Genomic DNA, 16433 nt, shown 5'->3' on the forward strand with positions numbered 1-16433 from the left:
TGATGAGACATGTTTTTATTGAATTTTTGATATGATTTATAAAATATACCCATAAGTGCCGTACACATTCTGAGTTGAGGGTCTATGTTTATGCAAATAATTGACGTATGGATGGTTTAATTATATGAATGCGGATGATAGAAATGACATTTCCAGAGGAAAAATGTGGTTTTAAACTATTAAGTTACTAGGTGCTCTGTCCCTTTAGAACCTCAGAGCCCCTCTCCTTGTTTTCAAGGTTACTACAATCTAGGCCAGTCTTTGGTCTCTAGGTAGTATATCAACCTCATCTCTCTCCTTTTTACATCTCGAGCAGAAGATAGGGTACTGTACACTTGGTTGTGGTGTTATATAATTCAATGGGTATCCCATTGGGACTCAATGCCTTCCCCGATTTAAGCACTGTAATGGCTTGCGTCACTTACTCGATTGTCAAGTCAGCTTCTAGAACTTTGTATCAGCAGTTGTGAGTATTGGTAGGGGTCTGTCTCTAAGGAGATCTAAGGCGTATTGTGTAGTGGTTGTCGTCTGGAGGAGTAAATATGCTCATAATGGGCAGCAAATGTTTCTGCTATTGCTTGGGGATCAGTGAGTCTTTCACACTGTCGACTGGATAGTTGCAACCCAACGCCTAGCAATTTCTCGTTTCTCCAGCCAGGCGAGAAGTTTACCTGCCTTGTATCCCTGCTCATATATCCAATGCTGCACTAATTTATTTAAGGCCTTGGCAACCTCTGTCATTATGTCCTTATATTGTTGCTGTTTAAGGTTCAACAAGTGCCTCCTGTAGTGGTCGTCTAGTCTAATCAATTGAGCTTTTAATTTTAGGATTTGCGTTCCAACTCCTCTACCTCTTTTCTTTTGTCTTTCCTCTGCCCCACCATCAAGGAGAGGGCTTGACCTCTCATTACTGTTTTATATGCCTTCACTTCACAGTCACTGCTGAGGCGACCAAATTCTCATTCTCCCTAAAATACTGTTTTGTTGCCTTTGTGAGCTCTTTCCTAAAGCTTGGTATCTTAAAGTAAGTGGAGTTAATGGCAATTGTATTGCTTGGCCGCTCCCTTCCCATACTGTATTTCACCCAGATTGGGGAGCAGTCAGATATTCCCGATGTAGGTGTCTTATGTCTCTAAAGCTGGGAAATTGTGATGCTAATGAGACTAGGAGGTCAATTCGTAAGAGGCTAAAGTGTAGGCTCGAGTGGAAAGTGAATTCTCGCATGGTTGGGTTAAGTGTTCTCCAGATATATACCAGGCCCAGAGCATTGAGGAACTCGGCCAAACATGTTTGCGTAGCATGCGTCTTCCTTGCCGGTAGCGGGTCTAATGTATCACTTGGTGTCATGTTGAAATCTCCACACAGAAGAAAGTGTCCCATGGGCAGTTCCAACATGAGTGTCCCTAGGTCTGGGAGCATCGCGTTGTGTTACGTTGGTGGAATGTACAATGAAAGAATATTGATAGTTTCCCCCTCCCATTTCTCGGATATTGCTGCATATCTTCCCGCCCCGTCTGTACATGTTTTCTCTACAATAAATGGGAAATGCCTACTGAGGAGAATACCCACTCACCTGGACCCAAAGGTAAATCCTGCGTGCACTACCATTTTGTATCCCCAGCGGTCTAATGCTTTACATGCATTGCTGAGTACATGGATTTCCTGCAGCAGAACTACATCTGGGGAGTGTCTCTTCAGAAATGTAAGTACTACTCCACATTTAATTTTTGTCTCCCAAGCCGTTTACGTTCAATGTCATAAATCCGATTTCAGGGATATTTTTATTCGCTTTGTGTGGGAGAAACTATGGGAACAGTGAGTTGGGGCCCTGGTTGATCTACCTTGCTCCTTGGCAGGAGTGTTCCTCTTGGCGTGGGTGTCTAATTTGCCTGTTGTTGTGCTCTGGCCTTTAGGATTCATTTGGTGTGTTGGTGACTTTTAAGAAGAGTAAAGTGTAAACCTAACAATTTAACTAAAACCCCCTCAAGACATTTACCCAAAAAACAAACCCCCCTCCCCGCATCCCTGATTGACGGACCCATTATTGCCTGCCTCCCCCAAATTATCAGAGAGCCTGTCGTCCCTCCCAACTTTAGAAACCTTAGGGGTTTGTGGACCACCGCATTCCCAGCCCTTCGCCCCAGGGAGCAATTCTTCTCCTCCCTCCGACCCTAGTGCCCTTAGGATGGAACAACAGTCATGCCACCTTCTGTCTCCTTCATCTGGCCTTCGGCTGTGTCCATTATCAATCTTCATCTTAGGGACCCAAAAAGTACCTTCTCCTCACTTCTGAGCAATTGTTAATTCGTGCAAAGCTGTGCCAGGTGTGTTCCAAGTTTCACAGCACCAAGTCAGTTCTAGAGCTTAGTCCCCTTGGTGATTCGTGGAGAGCTCCTCCCCTCGCATCCGTTCAGTCGCGTTGTTTAAAGATGAGGTTGATGGTTCTCCAAGCCGTCTACCTCGCTGCGGCTTGGATGAGGGGCCCCAGACAGTGAGCCATCCGTCAAGCCATGACCATGCTGCCTCCAGCGTACCGAAGTACTATGTTTTGCCCTCGTCTTCAATGCGTAACTTCGCCAGAGAGAGCATTGAATGTTTCACACCTTAATCTCTTAGTATTTGTTTTACGGTTTGGAAGCTTCGTCTCTGTCTTTGTACCTTCAGGGTAAGATCGGGAAGAAGGTTATTTGGGCGTTTTCATATCGTACTGGTGGGGCCGTGCTGTATGCAATATTAGATCTCGATCCCTGCTGAAGAGTCGAGTCAGGATAGGTCTAGGTGGTGCGCCCGGACAGGTTCTGCCTCCAGGCACTCTATGGGCTTGCTCGACTGAAAATAATTTTGATAAGCCACTGGGTTGTAGGTATTTTAGGATGAGTTCCACCATGAATAGATCTGTGGCAGGCCCTTCTGCCCATTCCGGTACACCCAAAATGTGCATGTTATTTTGTCATGACCTGCCCTCATAATCTTCAAGTCTTGCTTCCAGGTTCGCCGTGGTCGCTTGCTGTTCGCTAACCTGGTCTTTGAAGGCTTTGGTGTCTTGAAGAAGAGCTGCTGTTGTGTCTTTGACTTCTTGGACTCTGGTTCCCATATTTCGGATGTCAGCCCGTATCAGGGATATTTCTGTTGTGAGTGTGCCCATACGTCCCTCCAGAGTTGCTTGGACCCCCTGATTTGCAGCCTTATGTCGTTGAGGGAGAGGGTACAAAGAGGGCGCATCGGACGCCGGGTCACTGGGGGCTTCTGCTGTATCTAACCCTCTAGGAAGGGCGAATTTGTCCAACTTTACTTGGTGGGTCACTTTCATGTTTTTGCCACCAGTCATATCTTTAGGGCACTCAAGTGTTATTTTGGGAGCGGGGGTGGTCACCTGTGCACTTCCTGCCACCTGTCACCGGGAATTGGATGCACCTGTGCGGTGGCCTGACAAATTTACCCCGGTGGCTCTGGTCCCCTCGACATTTTGGACACGGTGGGCATCGGCCCCCGGATACTGAGAGGCATCCACTACCCTGTTCAAAAAACGTCACTAGGGCTGTAATGATGGTCGCGGGGCAATGGTTGAGGGCGCTTCCTTTCATCGCTTTTTAATTTGCCCCTTGCTGTTCAACTTCTGCACTCTCCTCACATTTCAGTCACTTTTCTTCCCCCCAGACAGCTCCCCCACGGCTACAGGTTTCCGCTGCTGATCGGGTACCTTCTCTGCCCGGTGGAGGGGGGAGGAAACGATCCGCTCACTCACCCCTTGAAAGGCGAACTGAGACCGCCGGTTCCCGCCATAGTCAGGGGTGTTCTTGCAGGCGACAGAGAATTCAATGAGAATGTATGTGGCAGACATTTCATCTGCAGATGTCAATGCAGTTGTCTGATCCTGGAGGGGAGTGTATGTTCCTTCATGCTTTCCTGTAAATTAAGAAAGATGTTTTTAAGTGTAAGCTTCCTTCTTCATCCAAGTGCTTCATCTTAATTCCAGCACTATTGAAAACATCTTATTTATGTATGCCAACCAGGCCTAAGACAATCTTCTTCTGTGAGTAGGATTTTCCAAAACCTGCCAAATCAATTTCAGGGTGATGGGGTGAAGGTGTGGGGGTGTGTGGGGTCGGGGGCAGGAGGGGGCAGTAACTAGCGTATCATGAATTCCTTAACATTCTGGTGGGGCACATTCACAGAAAAAGCTCTCACCAACATAGCAGGAGCATTTTTGGAGAGAATGTATTGCTGGAAGGGCCCCTCAGCTATGGTGGCTCACCAGGCACTATTTTGTGTGATAAAAAAAAGAAAAAGAAAAAAAGATTGCTCTTGAAATGTAGGGGGGTTTTCTTTGTACATCTGTGATATTTTCGTTTTTTTTTAGTTTTTTTCTTGCCAGTGACCCCTGTGCCTATCATAGCAGCGCCAGATAGGAAAATTCTATGGTGAAAAGTCAATTTTTATTAGGGTGGTGCATAGATCGAGAAGTAATTCTGGTGGATGGTCTACTGAATGAAAGTTTCTGACAGCAAAGTCTCGAAAGACAATTGCTGTGGAAGTAGAACCACCAGCCAGAGTGCTATTATGTATCAAGATGAGTAATAATTTGTCCCCTGCCCGCGTTTCATGCTGACTCTGGGTAAAGTGCTGGATAGCTCAAGGAGTTTCAATCCAGATAGCTGAAAATCCAGTAAAATGCTCTAAAAAATATCAAGTAATCCAAATACTGAGACTTAAAGTGGCGTTACAGTATCAGTTCAACACGGGGGGCTATTGGTGCTGGAGATGGTTTAGCACAAAAAGTACACCCCATTAGGATACCAGAACGTCAACCAGAACTTCAAAGCCTATATCTCAAATGGCCAATTCAAGATATGCAGGAAAAAGAAGCACCAATGGGACATGGAGCACCTTGGACAAACAGACTCACAGTTAGTCACTAGAATAAAGGGGAATGGTAAAATAATGACTTAAAATAGTACCTCCAAAAGCATGAGGCCTTGACATGTATGCTCAATGGTTCATGGTGACTGATCACAAGCAAAAGAACACAACCCCAAGATCTAGGGTAGAGTGGAAAACATTATTTATTTGTCTGGGACTTGAATGTGAAAGAAGCATGTTTATTGGCAGCGCTAAGGCCCTCATTACAAGTCCCTATTATCTGGAAAAAGATGCACATTTTCACATGGTATTAAGTAACTTGTAGTTACTCAATTGTACGGGACTAGAACTCTTAATTGATGTATTTTGATGCAGACCTATGGCAGGAATAGGAAATTCCGGGCACCCACTATCCATGCACCTAAACCCTGCTGAATTGCAATGTGAGTCTAGGTGGAGATTCCAGTACTGGTATTTTGGAAGTATTGTGCATCCATGGTTGCAGAAGCCATTACACTGTAGATTGCAATTATGGCTCAGACAGAAATTCACAATTAAAAATGAAACCAATTGACAACAAAAAGGTTGGCGGGCGAAGATGGCGGTCGCAGCCTTGTAGAGCTCCCGCCGGCCCGGACTTAATCCGATCATTTATCCTGACCCCCGAGCCCGCTGTTGATACCCAGTGTTTGATTTCGATCTGGGGAAGTCTCCTGTCTACGTTGGTGTGTCGATCCTGCATTTCTTCCCTTCCTGTGATCGGAGGGAGGCGGCGGCGCAGTGCGGCCTGGTGGCCGGCCGGAGACCGGGGTCCTCGAGTTTCGCGACGCATGGTGGCAGTTGCGATCTGACGGGTGCGGGTGGCATCCGCTGCGCCGACCTGGGCTCATCTTTCTGGCTGCGATCGCCTGGAGATTGGGACAGTGCCACTCGCTCCTAATCATCGGCTCTTCCCCTGTGTGACCAGCGAGCGGTGACGGCGAGGCGTGGCCCCGTGACGGCCTGGAGACTGGGATCCTTGAGCCCTGAGGCAGCCGGCGACGGCCTGGCGAACGGTGGTGGCATCCGATCTGCCTCTCCTGGCCCGGCCCGCTGGGCTCGGTTGCCCACAGATCACTGCGCCACTGCCTTTTCCTGTACTTTGGACAGCCGCTCGTGGTGACGAGTGCGGGTGAGGCCTGTCCCACCTGGGTGACGCCGGGACCTCGATTTTCGCGACGCCGGATTTGGGAGGCCGGCCCACTTTCTCCTCTGAGGCCTCGTCTGGTCCGTCCCATCCAGGACTTGTGACAGTGCCCGACAGCTCAGGGGTGGTGTCCGCCCTGCCCAGCGTGTGCCACGACCAGGGACAGAGGAGGTGGCCCGCCTAAACATGGCCCCATCGACAAATTCACTGGGCCGAGCGGCGGCGCGGGGGCGGCCGGTGGCAGCGGTGGCCCTGGGCCGGACAATGCGGCTATTCTGGCGGCCATCACCCAATCCCGGGACATGCTTGATGCCAAAATTGGGGCAGTTGGGGCAGTTGGGGCAGATGTCACGCTCCTGCGCCAGGACCTCCGCAACGCGGTGGAGCGGATCACTGTGGCTGAGACCCGCATCACAGCCACCGAGGCGGACATTGGTGGCCTAAAGAAACGGTTGGCGGAGGTGGAGAGCATCCAAAAGACACTGGCGGCCCGCGTGGAGGATGCAGAAGGACGCGCGCGGCGCAACAACCTCCGCTTCATTGGCTTTCCGGAGCGGTGCGAGAAGGACAATATGGAGCGGTTCTTAACTGAGTGGCTGGAAAGCTGGCTTCCCGAAGGGGCACTGTCTACATGCTTCGTGATTGAGAGGGCCCACAGGGCCCTGACCCAGCGGCCGCCGGAGGGTGAGCGCCCACGACCTGTCATCGCCCGGCTGCTGAATTATCATGACCGGGATGCTATCCTGCGGGAGGCGAGGAACAAGGGCTCACTCGCCTTCGAGAATCATACTATCATGATTTTCCCGGACTACACGAAGATGGTACAGCAACAGAGGCAATCCTTCATGGACGCTAAGGCTAAGCTACGGGGCCTCAAGCTCCAATACTCTCTCCTGTATCCGGCCCGCCTGCGGGTGATATATCAGTTCCGGACCCATTTCTTCGATTCACCGGAGGAGGTGTTCCGCTGGACCGACGAGGCGGTGCGACTCAGGCCTCACGCCCAGCCGGGGCTGGACCCGGGCAGGTCCCAGGGATCGTCGCCGGAGCGGACGGATCGCCCGAACAAGAAGGGCCGCCATCGGCGGTCTCGCTCCAAGAAGAGGTCGGCTTCAGCCAGTGCATCGCGGTCGGGTGGTGCCAGGGACTCGGAGCACTCCGATGCGGGCAGCTGAACATTGCCGGGACTGAACACACTCTGTATGCTGCCTACTGAACTGCTCTGCTTTGGCCGGTGAGACTGTTTCATTCTGTCCTTGAGATGCCGGTCGGTTCCCATGTGAGGACTCCAGTTATTGCCATGGGACGCAGTGGGGCTCGGGGGGTACTGTCTGTGGGCCTCAGACCCTCACGGATGTGAGTGTTGTTGGGGGGGTGGTGTGTGTGACATGATGGGGTTGTTGGGATCCATTGGTATGGCGGGCCCTGGGTCCTCTGTTCTGGACCCGGGTCTCTCCATGCCGCGACAGATACTTCAACGTTTTCTGAGCCTGGCAGAATGTCACGACGTCGGTCCGCGTGGCCGGCGCGGTCTCTGGGCGCTTCCAAATCGGACGTGGTACCCGACAGGGTTGCCCGCTGTCCCCCTACTTATTCGCCCTGGCCATGGAGCCCCTGGCGTTGCGAATACGGACAGACGCCCACCTACGTGGCTTTGTCTGGAACGATGACCTGGCGGACAGGATTGCACTATATGCAGACGACGTCCTCCTTTTTCTCACTGATCTGCGGCGCTCGGGTCCCCGGGTTTTGGAGATCATGCGGGGGTTTGGCGAGGTCTCTGGGCTTCACCTTAACCTGACTAAATCGACCCTGTGGCTTTTAGGTGGCGGTGTAGTTGCCGACCCATGGGCCGCCGACTTGCGTGTGGCGACGGATGGCCTGAAGTATCTGGGCGTCTTCCTCTCGACCTCGCGGGCAGTGGCCTGGACGCGCAGCATCTTGCCGGTGTGGGAACGGGTCCAGTCAGATGTTAAAACCTGGTCCAGGATGCCCCTCACGATATTTGGGAGGTCGGCCATCTTTAAGATGGTGGCACTGCCGAGGCTGCTGTACCAACTCCAAAACTTCCCGCACCCTATTGGCATGGAGTGGTTCCGCCAGGTGAACTCTGTGCTGAGCCGTTTCCTGTGGGATGGCGGTGCAGCCAGGGTAGCCTTGAGGACGTGCTTTCTGTCCACGTACTGTGGTGGTTTGGCCACATCCGACCTCCTCTCCTACTACCAAGCGTCGCACCTACTCGTCCTCAATGAATGGTGGTATGGAGATAGGAGTGACCCGGCCTATGCCCTGGAGAGACTTCTCATGGGAGATCGCACACTCCACACTATTCTCTATTCGGCTCGTATACGCCGTGGGTTGCCGTCGGTCACTAAGGTGGTATTTACGGTGTGGCGGCAATCTCTGCGCCGCATGGGTTGGTGGGGCAAATTAACAGCTGAAACACCGCTGTGGCACAATGGCATGCTCCCGGAACTGGCGGCCCTGGCCGGGTTTGAGGGTTGGGAGGCTATTGGAATTACGCAACTGGGCCAGGTCGTGTCGGGTACCACCCTCAAATCCTTTGAGGAACTCCGCGTGGAGTTCCAGATGCCTCAGTCCCAGTTCTTCCGCTACCTCCAGCTGCGGCATGCCCTTGCCCCGAGCATTGCCGGTCTTGACTCCCTGCCGGAATTCAGCCCGCTAGAGGCGAAAGTGTTTATGGGGGACTTGGGTGACAAGAAGGTCTCTAGGATCTATCAATCACTTGTTATTCACTGCTCCTCCACTCTCTGCTCCCTTCGGGAGGCGTGGGAGGTGGACGTGGGCGCCCTTGATGAGGACGATTGGAGGGAGGCGCTGGAGTCCCCGCGCGGCACCGCTATTGCGGTTCGGCTCCGCCTGATACAATTCAAATACTTGCACCGTGCCTATTATACACGTGAACGTCTGTGGAAGGCTGGCTTGATTGCGTCACCGGAGTGCCTGCGCTGTGGGGAAGTGCCTGGCTCCCTGATACATACGGTGTGGTCGTGTGGTCGCCTGGCTGGATTCTGGAGGGGCGTGTGGAGTTGCCTGGCTGAGGTCCTGGGTTGGGATCTTCCTCGTACCCATCGGCTAGGCCTGCTGCATGTCATGGAAGGGGTTGGGGGCAACGTGTATAAGCGCCATCTGTTGCTCCTGGGTCTGGTGGTGGCCAAGCGTGACCTGGCTCGGGCATGGAAGTCTGTGAGGGCCCCCCCTCTGCCTGCATGGAAGGCTGGGTTAGACTATTTCATGGGCCTTGAAAAACCAGTCTTTGAGGCGCGGGGATGCCCACGCAAACATTTCAAGATCTGGAAGCGGTGGGCCGACTACCGTGGCCTATCCTTGGATCCCCCAGCAGAGCAGGAGGAGGACATTTGATTGCGGTGACACTTCTGGCCTCGAGTGGCACAGCCCTGGCTGCGCTATACCTGCATCTTCTTTGTGCCTCTTCTATGTGTTGCTTTCTGTACACGTGTGGTGGGGGGGTGTTGGGTACGGGGGGGGGGGGTGTAGTTGGGGTTTGGGTAGGCTGCTAGGGCATCTTTAAAGCTGAGCTTCATTGGCACTTGCTGCATTCATTACTGTATATGTCATCATTGCATTGATACTGTTGTGGTGATCTTGGTGTGTGAAGATACCACATCCTTGATACTCTTATGCTCAATAAAATTGGTTGTGAAAAAAAAAAAAATGAAACCAATTGGAGTCCAAGAAAGAATTGAAAACATAACATTTACAAAAACTGGTACAGGATGTTATCTGAAGGCTAAATCAAAACCATGGAACATGAAGGCCTGGGCTCTAATTCCAGCTTCGACGCATGGTTAAAAAACATGCAATTTTGGGCAATTTACTTAATAAGCCTTTGAATAAAATTATACATATCTATAATAGTAATACAAACCAGTGAGTGTGCATGCTAGTAACCCCCCTATTTCATGTTCCCTTTCTATCACATCCTAATGTCTCTAATCTGTTCTTCAAGTGGAACCCATTTATACCTTGTTCTTCTATTTCCAGCACTTCAAGTTTGGAATTCTCCTGATACAATAAAAAAAAAATCTTTTTAAAGCCCGTTGCTGCATCTTCCAGCGAGGTTGCCTCTAAATAAAATCTAAAATCATAATAATTCAAGAAATTACAGGAAAAGAAGTACATTTTGTAACACTATTCAACAGTGTAGACTTCATTTCACAAATGGGCCTGATATAACGATATCATTTGCCCTTAACATCTTCTAATTAAAAAGCTGTGTGTCTAGATAGATTATTACAGCTTGGTACAATAATTGAAGGACCCTATACTTCACCTACACCCTTACCAAATTTCTTGATATGGCTGCTTTCTGAAGACACTGTCCGGTCTCTATGTCCCACTTGCAAATGGTGTTATCTCGGGAACCAGTGAACAACTGGGAAGAATCTGTAAAGAGGACATATCACATTGTGGTGAGATTCAGTACTGAAATTATGATATGTCAATAATCAAATACGATCACAGTATCTCATTCCAGTGCAAAGCTTGGTGAGTAACACAAAGTACTTCTGTAGATCTTATAATCTGCCCTCTGTGCACATGTATGGCGGTGGACAGAATCCATGCATGGTCAGTTGGATAAAATTCAAGTGCAGTCCCTCCATTAGGTTCACAAGGTAGTTGTCATAATTATGTAAGATCATTTTTTACCTGAAGAAATACATCTTCAGAATAGGTCATTCCTTTTTCGTAACTTCAATTAGAGTACTCAAACTTCGACGGGGAGCAGTCCCTTGAACATTAGAGCCCTGTTGAGGCAGGGACATTGGAGAATAGCCTGAGCCATAGAAGCCATTTTAGTTATTTATGTACATGTAACAATCACTTCTGAAGAGCAAACTGACCAGGGAGGTCACATGTGATTCTGGGGAGGGTAGCCATGAGGAAGAACTCATGCTATTCCTTCTACCACGAAGCATCCTGTCTCGGTTAATACGCTTCAAACATACTAACAAGAAGACAACCAATTTTTACCACATGATGCATGAGCACTGGGGGGACTTTGAATGTACTGAACTATTGCATTTCACAAGGCATAGTATAGTTCAAAATTTGAGCTACTTAATGATTGCCTTTTTGGGGACACATTGTATTTGGAGGCTTGATATGCTTTCAATCAATCAATCAATCAATCAATCATGGCATTTGTAAAGTGCACTACTTACCCGTGAGAGTCTCAAGGCGCTGGGGGGTGAGGGGTGCTGCTACTAGTAGCTCGAAGAGCCAGGTCTTGAGGAGTCTTTTGAAGGACAGTAGGTCTTGGGTCTGCCGTAGGTGGATGGGGAGGGTGTTCCAGGTCTTGGCAGGCGAGGTGGGAGATGGATCTGCCGCCGGAGGTCACTCTTCGGATGCGGGGGACTGTGGCCAGGTCGAGGTCGGTGGAGCGGAGCTGGCGGGTGGGGGTGTAGAAGTTGAGTCGGCTGTTGAAGTACGCTGGTCCGGTGTTGTGGAGTGCCTTGTGTGCGTGGGTGAGGAGATTGAAGGTTATCCTCTTGTTGACGGGGAGCCAGTGCAGGTCTCTCAGGTGGGGTGTGATGTGGCTGCGGCTGCGGCGAGAGATGTCGAGGATCAGGCGTGCAGAGGCGTTCTGGATGCATTGAAGCCGTTTCAGTAGTTTGGCCGAGGCTCCTGCGTAGAGGGCGTTCCCGTAGTCCAACCTGCTGGTGACGAGGGCCTGGGTGACCGTTTCTCTTGTTTCGGTGGGGATCCACCTATAGATCTTGCGGAGCATGCGGAGGGTGTTGAAGCAGGAGGAAGAGACGGCGTTGACCTGCTTGGTCATGGAGCGGGAGGAGTCGAGGATGACCCCTAGGTTGCGGGCGTGGTCGGTGGGAGTTGGAGCTGTTCTCAGTGCGGTCGGCCACCAGGAGTCTTTCCAGGCCGAAGGGGTGGATCTGAGGATGAGGACCTCCGTCTTGTCCGAGGTCAGCTTCAGGAGTTGTGTTGAAATCCTGAAATATGTTGTCCAGCACAGAAAAAGGTGTAAAGCATTCTAAAGTGCACTGACGAGAGGAAACAAATGAAGAAGGCTTCTTAATACAGTGGTCCCAAAACTAAGTAGCTTGGAAAAGGAGGCGGTATTTATCACACTGTGTAACTACTTTTCCCCAGAATGGGGTATTTACTTGATGGGGTAAATACTTTCTAGTCTGAGTTTCTGCAGTGAAAACCATGACTTTAATGCTGAATCAGTCTGAGTAAATGTAACTTAGACCTGCCACTGCAGTGTCTGTGCGCAGTTTGGCACTGCCATGTCGACCTGGCAAGTGCACCCACTTGCCAGGCACTAACATCCCTTTTCTTACATGTGAATCACCCCCAAGGTAGACCTATGGGCAGGGTGCAGTGTATGTGAAAGGTAGGGCTTGCCCTGATGTTTGTGGCATGTCCTGAAAGTGAAATATGACCAACTTCGTTTTTCACTATTAAAAGGCTATTTGTCCCATAGGATAGAATGGGAGTTTATTTATTTATAACATCTTATAAATATAACTTCCCATTGGGACAAGATAGAAAGTTGGAGTTTAGTATGCCTGAACTCAGTATATAAAAATGTATCTTATAGTAAAGATGATTTTTATACTGTGTGTTTGAAAATACCACTTGTTGAAAGTGGGTATTTTCTTGCTTAGCCATCATGTTTGCCTCTGCGGCTTTGTGGATTGACTGTCTGGCTTCTGAATGACAGGGGCTGGGGATGTGCATTCTCTCAGACTGTAGTGTAGTTCCTACATTCCCAATAGGCTCTGCGCATTGGAATAACATAAACAGCAGTGTCGACGTAGGACTGAGGTCATCTAGGTCTCTACTGACTATGTTAGACTTAATTAGTTTTTTGCCAGCTAGCTCAGAGGTCACTAGAAACTTTCTCGAATGAATAGGGAGGGGTTAACTTCCCTGATTTAGACAAGAAGGGATTAGCTTCTGACAACCATATAACATGACAACTTTGCTCCCCCAGAATAAGGAGTGTATCTCCAGAGTCGTGTGAAAACAACAGACAGCTATTTCACTCAGTCAATCGTGCATGCTTAGTTCCACCAGAGTGCAGAGAAATAGAGAGACGGGCGTTTTCAATAAAAGGTGTTATTTTATTGAGCAGTCTTCTCCCTCATGCAAGAGAAATGAATTGCCACAATTGCAATACTTATCATGAAGTGAAGTGCGTACAGTAAAAGGAGTATTATAAAATAATACTGTAAAAGCATTGATCTGGTTTCTTAGCCATATGTTACTTTAAAATGGATAAAATATTTACATACTTAAAAACATTGACTAACGAACTCAACTGGTGCTTCTAAGATACGCCTACCCCGGTGTACCTGACCTAAGCCTAATACGTGGGAAGTTGTTTTTTTTGCCAAGAATCCGAATCAAGAATTCTCTCTAAGGTTTGAGTCAGCTCCGTACCTTGGTTATAGAATGAAGGAGGTCTTGTATCTCGTTTCTCAGGACTTGATCTTCCAGCAACCCGCAAGGGAGACTGGAAACACCGGAGCTGGATTTCTCGGCGTGAGAAAAGGCAGCTTCTCCAGTGTGTCAAAAGGGGAGGGCGGCTTCCTTCGGCTCTCGCATCAGCTGGGCTTCAGATAAGTAGATAGCCGCTCTGCTCCACACTACTGTGTGTTTGCTTAAGGCAAGTGTTGGTATATTTATACCTGGAAGGTGCCGTGTTTGACGTAAAATTGGACATAAGACGTCAATAAAAGATGTCACTAAGAACTGACTGTTCCTTTAGTGCTCGCAGGAGTTCAATGACAAATCAAAACAAAGACATGGGGAATTCCCAGGTTACTGAAGGTGTGGTGTGTCGAAAGAACTCGTTGTGCTCTCGAGGAATCTAAGGAAGTAGCCTTGCCGTATTTGGGCTGCGTGGGCTATGGCTGAATATGAGTAAGATTCGTATGCCTTCATTAGGACATGATTTATCATAACCACATAAGGGCATGAATCAGGAATATTTCATTAGTGTCCTAGATACATTCACAACACCCACTCCACGTATAATGTCCATCATTACTAAATACTAAGCAATATATAAACATATAGGTATGAATGTGTTTTCCAACCCACCCCAAAATACAATGAAATGCATTTGAAATGGTATAGATACACGAAATGAGTATTATACTGTATGCTTTCAAGCAAAGTTATCATTCAGGAAATGTAAATATGAATATTGGCTGAATGAATTGCGAAAATTACATTTATGAAATGGCTCTGAATACAGAAAAAAGGTCGAGACCATTTGATCACATAGTTATACAGGTTTGTACATATGCTAGAGGCTGATTCAAAATATTGTCTCTAAAAATAGAACTTCTGTTCTCTAAGAATAGTTCTACTTTAAGCAGAGTACCATGTGCCAAAAAACTGTAAATATTTTGGAAATTTAGGGGGAAATAATTTCGTTCTCGAGAAGGGAGAAAAAAAAAATAGTGTCACTGTCTTTTTGGAGTTCTGTTTATCAAAACTGAAGGCCGAATTCAGAGTTCAGGGAACGCGGTGAGCTCGTTTCTTTCAAATATTATTCTTGTTGTTAGGGGAGAATATTACTTCTGATAGGCCGGTAAAAAATGTGTCTACAACAGTAGGTAAAAGTTGGGCCAACTCCAAAAAGGTGTAAATAGTGCAAATGTGCGATGCATTGCCATCATCGATGTCAGGATCAGCAATGTTCACAGAAGGTTGTACCTGTGTGGTGCCGCTTTCATCTCGTACCTCACCGCCACCTAATCTTAATGGTGAAGTCTCAACGAATGCCGTCATCAGAATAGGTAGCCGCTGGGGACAACACGTTGCAAGAGTTATAACAGGACAAAGCAAAGCGTCGATATCCATTGGTACTGCTGATGGTAGTGTAAGACAAACGTCCAACACGCATTTTTCTCCGCATAGCAGACATCGAAGCACAGGTAAGATGCAATTTTGCCAAATTGGTCTGAATGAAAGAAACCAGGTAGTATTCAGATCTCTTAGCCGGGCCAATCCGAGGACCTTAGTGATACGGTCTCGATATCGTATTGCTAGGATCGTTTCTTCCATCGTTGCCAGAGGTTTGTCTGTGACTTGGCTTGCCACATCGGAGCAGGAGAAACAAAATAAAATTCCTGCTACGAGTCCCAAAATAAGAGGCAGGCCGCCGAAGAGTGAATGCACAAAATTCGGGAAAATGCCAAGAACTGCTTCGAAGGGTGTTAGCATTCCCGAAAAAATGGTCTTAAATACATGTGCGATGCCACTGGTATCTGACATGTTTAAGATTTGGCTTAACATTTCAACGAAATGCACCGGAAAATTTGTTGTTACTAGGGTATTAATCTCTGCCATTGTCCTTGCAACTTGCAGGTCATATGTCTCTTTGGACGAGGTTAAAGGCACAGTTGTCTGTAAAAGAATAGACTTCATTCTGCTTAAAGTATTAATTCGAATAGAAGAGATATTCACATAAGGCCATATTGCCGCCTCCATGCCTGGTTTGCTGTTTGGATACAATACTTGCATACAGCAAATGACCCTGGCCGTCACAGTTACGAGGTAGGCTTTTCCTGGCACCATGCCACAGCAGCTGTGATCACTTATTAAAACATAGCTACCCTTGGAAAGCTGTCTGAAAAATGGTTCTATATGTGTAGTAGGGGAGCCCTGAACATGACATGAAAGGTTGTTTGAAGAACCTTCACATGCCCCATGCAAGTTAATACCTTGGCACAGGAGTGTACTTCCCAGTGATTTTTTACAATCATTACCACTAAGAAATACCTCTTTTTTTCCCTTCACTGTAACATTTGTGTGTATAAGGTAAATTCCAGGTCAATTTGATGTATCCTTTACCCAACCTTTCATACAGGCCTGCTGGTATATATTTTTGGCAGTATTGAAACTGAAAAGTTGTTTTCGGGATTGAAATGGTCCCATGTATTATCCATTCAATGACAGGTCTTTCTGACATTGTCAATGGTAATCTCTCAGGTTTTTCAATGCTCAGTATCGTATAGTCTGCTCCTTTTTGTGCCAAACTGATTTTTTTATCAGTAAGGTTAAAGATAGAAAACAATGACGTTGTGTTGATTAAACGCCATGGCACATAGCCTGAACGCAGGTTTTGTAACGTCCAACCTAGCTGTACAATAGAACGTAATTGGGACTGGCCATGTTGTAACATTAAATGAAGAAGTACACCAGACATGTGCCTGAGTAACCTAATGCACTGCTCAAATCACTCCTACGAGTGTAAATCAGAAATATTTAGGAATGATCAGATACATTTTAAACAATTATGACAATGGTTAAACACAGTATTCAAACGTTGATGAAATAAAACATATAGTTCTTTTTCTTTTTG

The 16433-nt window shown here is 47.9% G+C and overlaps 1 protein-coding gene across 1 annotated transcript in view; it reads right to left on the reverse strand.

The window, feature by feature from the left end:
• The window catches only part of WDR31 (WD repeat domain 31), a 207905-nt gene that overhangs the window by 111555 nt on the left and 79917 nt on the right, over nt 1-16433 (reverse strand). Inside the window, exon 5 of the mRNA XM_086921207.1 lies at nt 10374-10474. Coding sequence (XP_086777333.1) covers nt 10374-10474 — 101 coding nt within the window. The remainder of the gene's footprint in view (nt 1-10373; nt 10475-16433) is intronic.

This window comes from Lissotriton vulgaris, chromosome 5, assembly GCF_964263255.1.
Source record: "Lissotriton vulgaris chromosome 5, aLisVul1.2, whole genome shotgun sequence".
Taxonomy (NCBI): Eukaryota; Metazoa; Chordata; class Amphibia; order Caudata; family Salamandridae; genus Lissotriton; species Lissotriton vulgaris.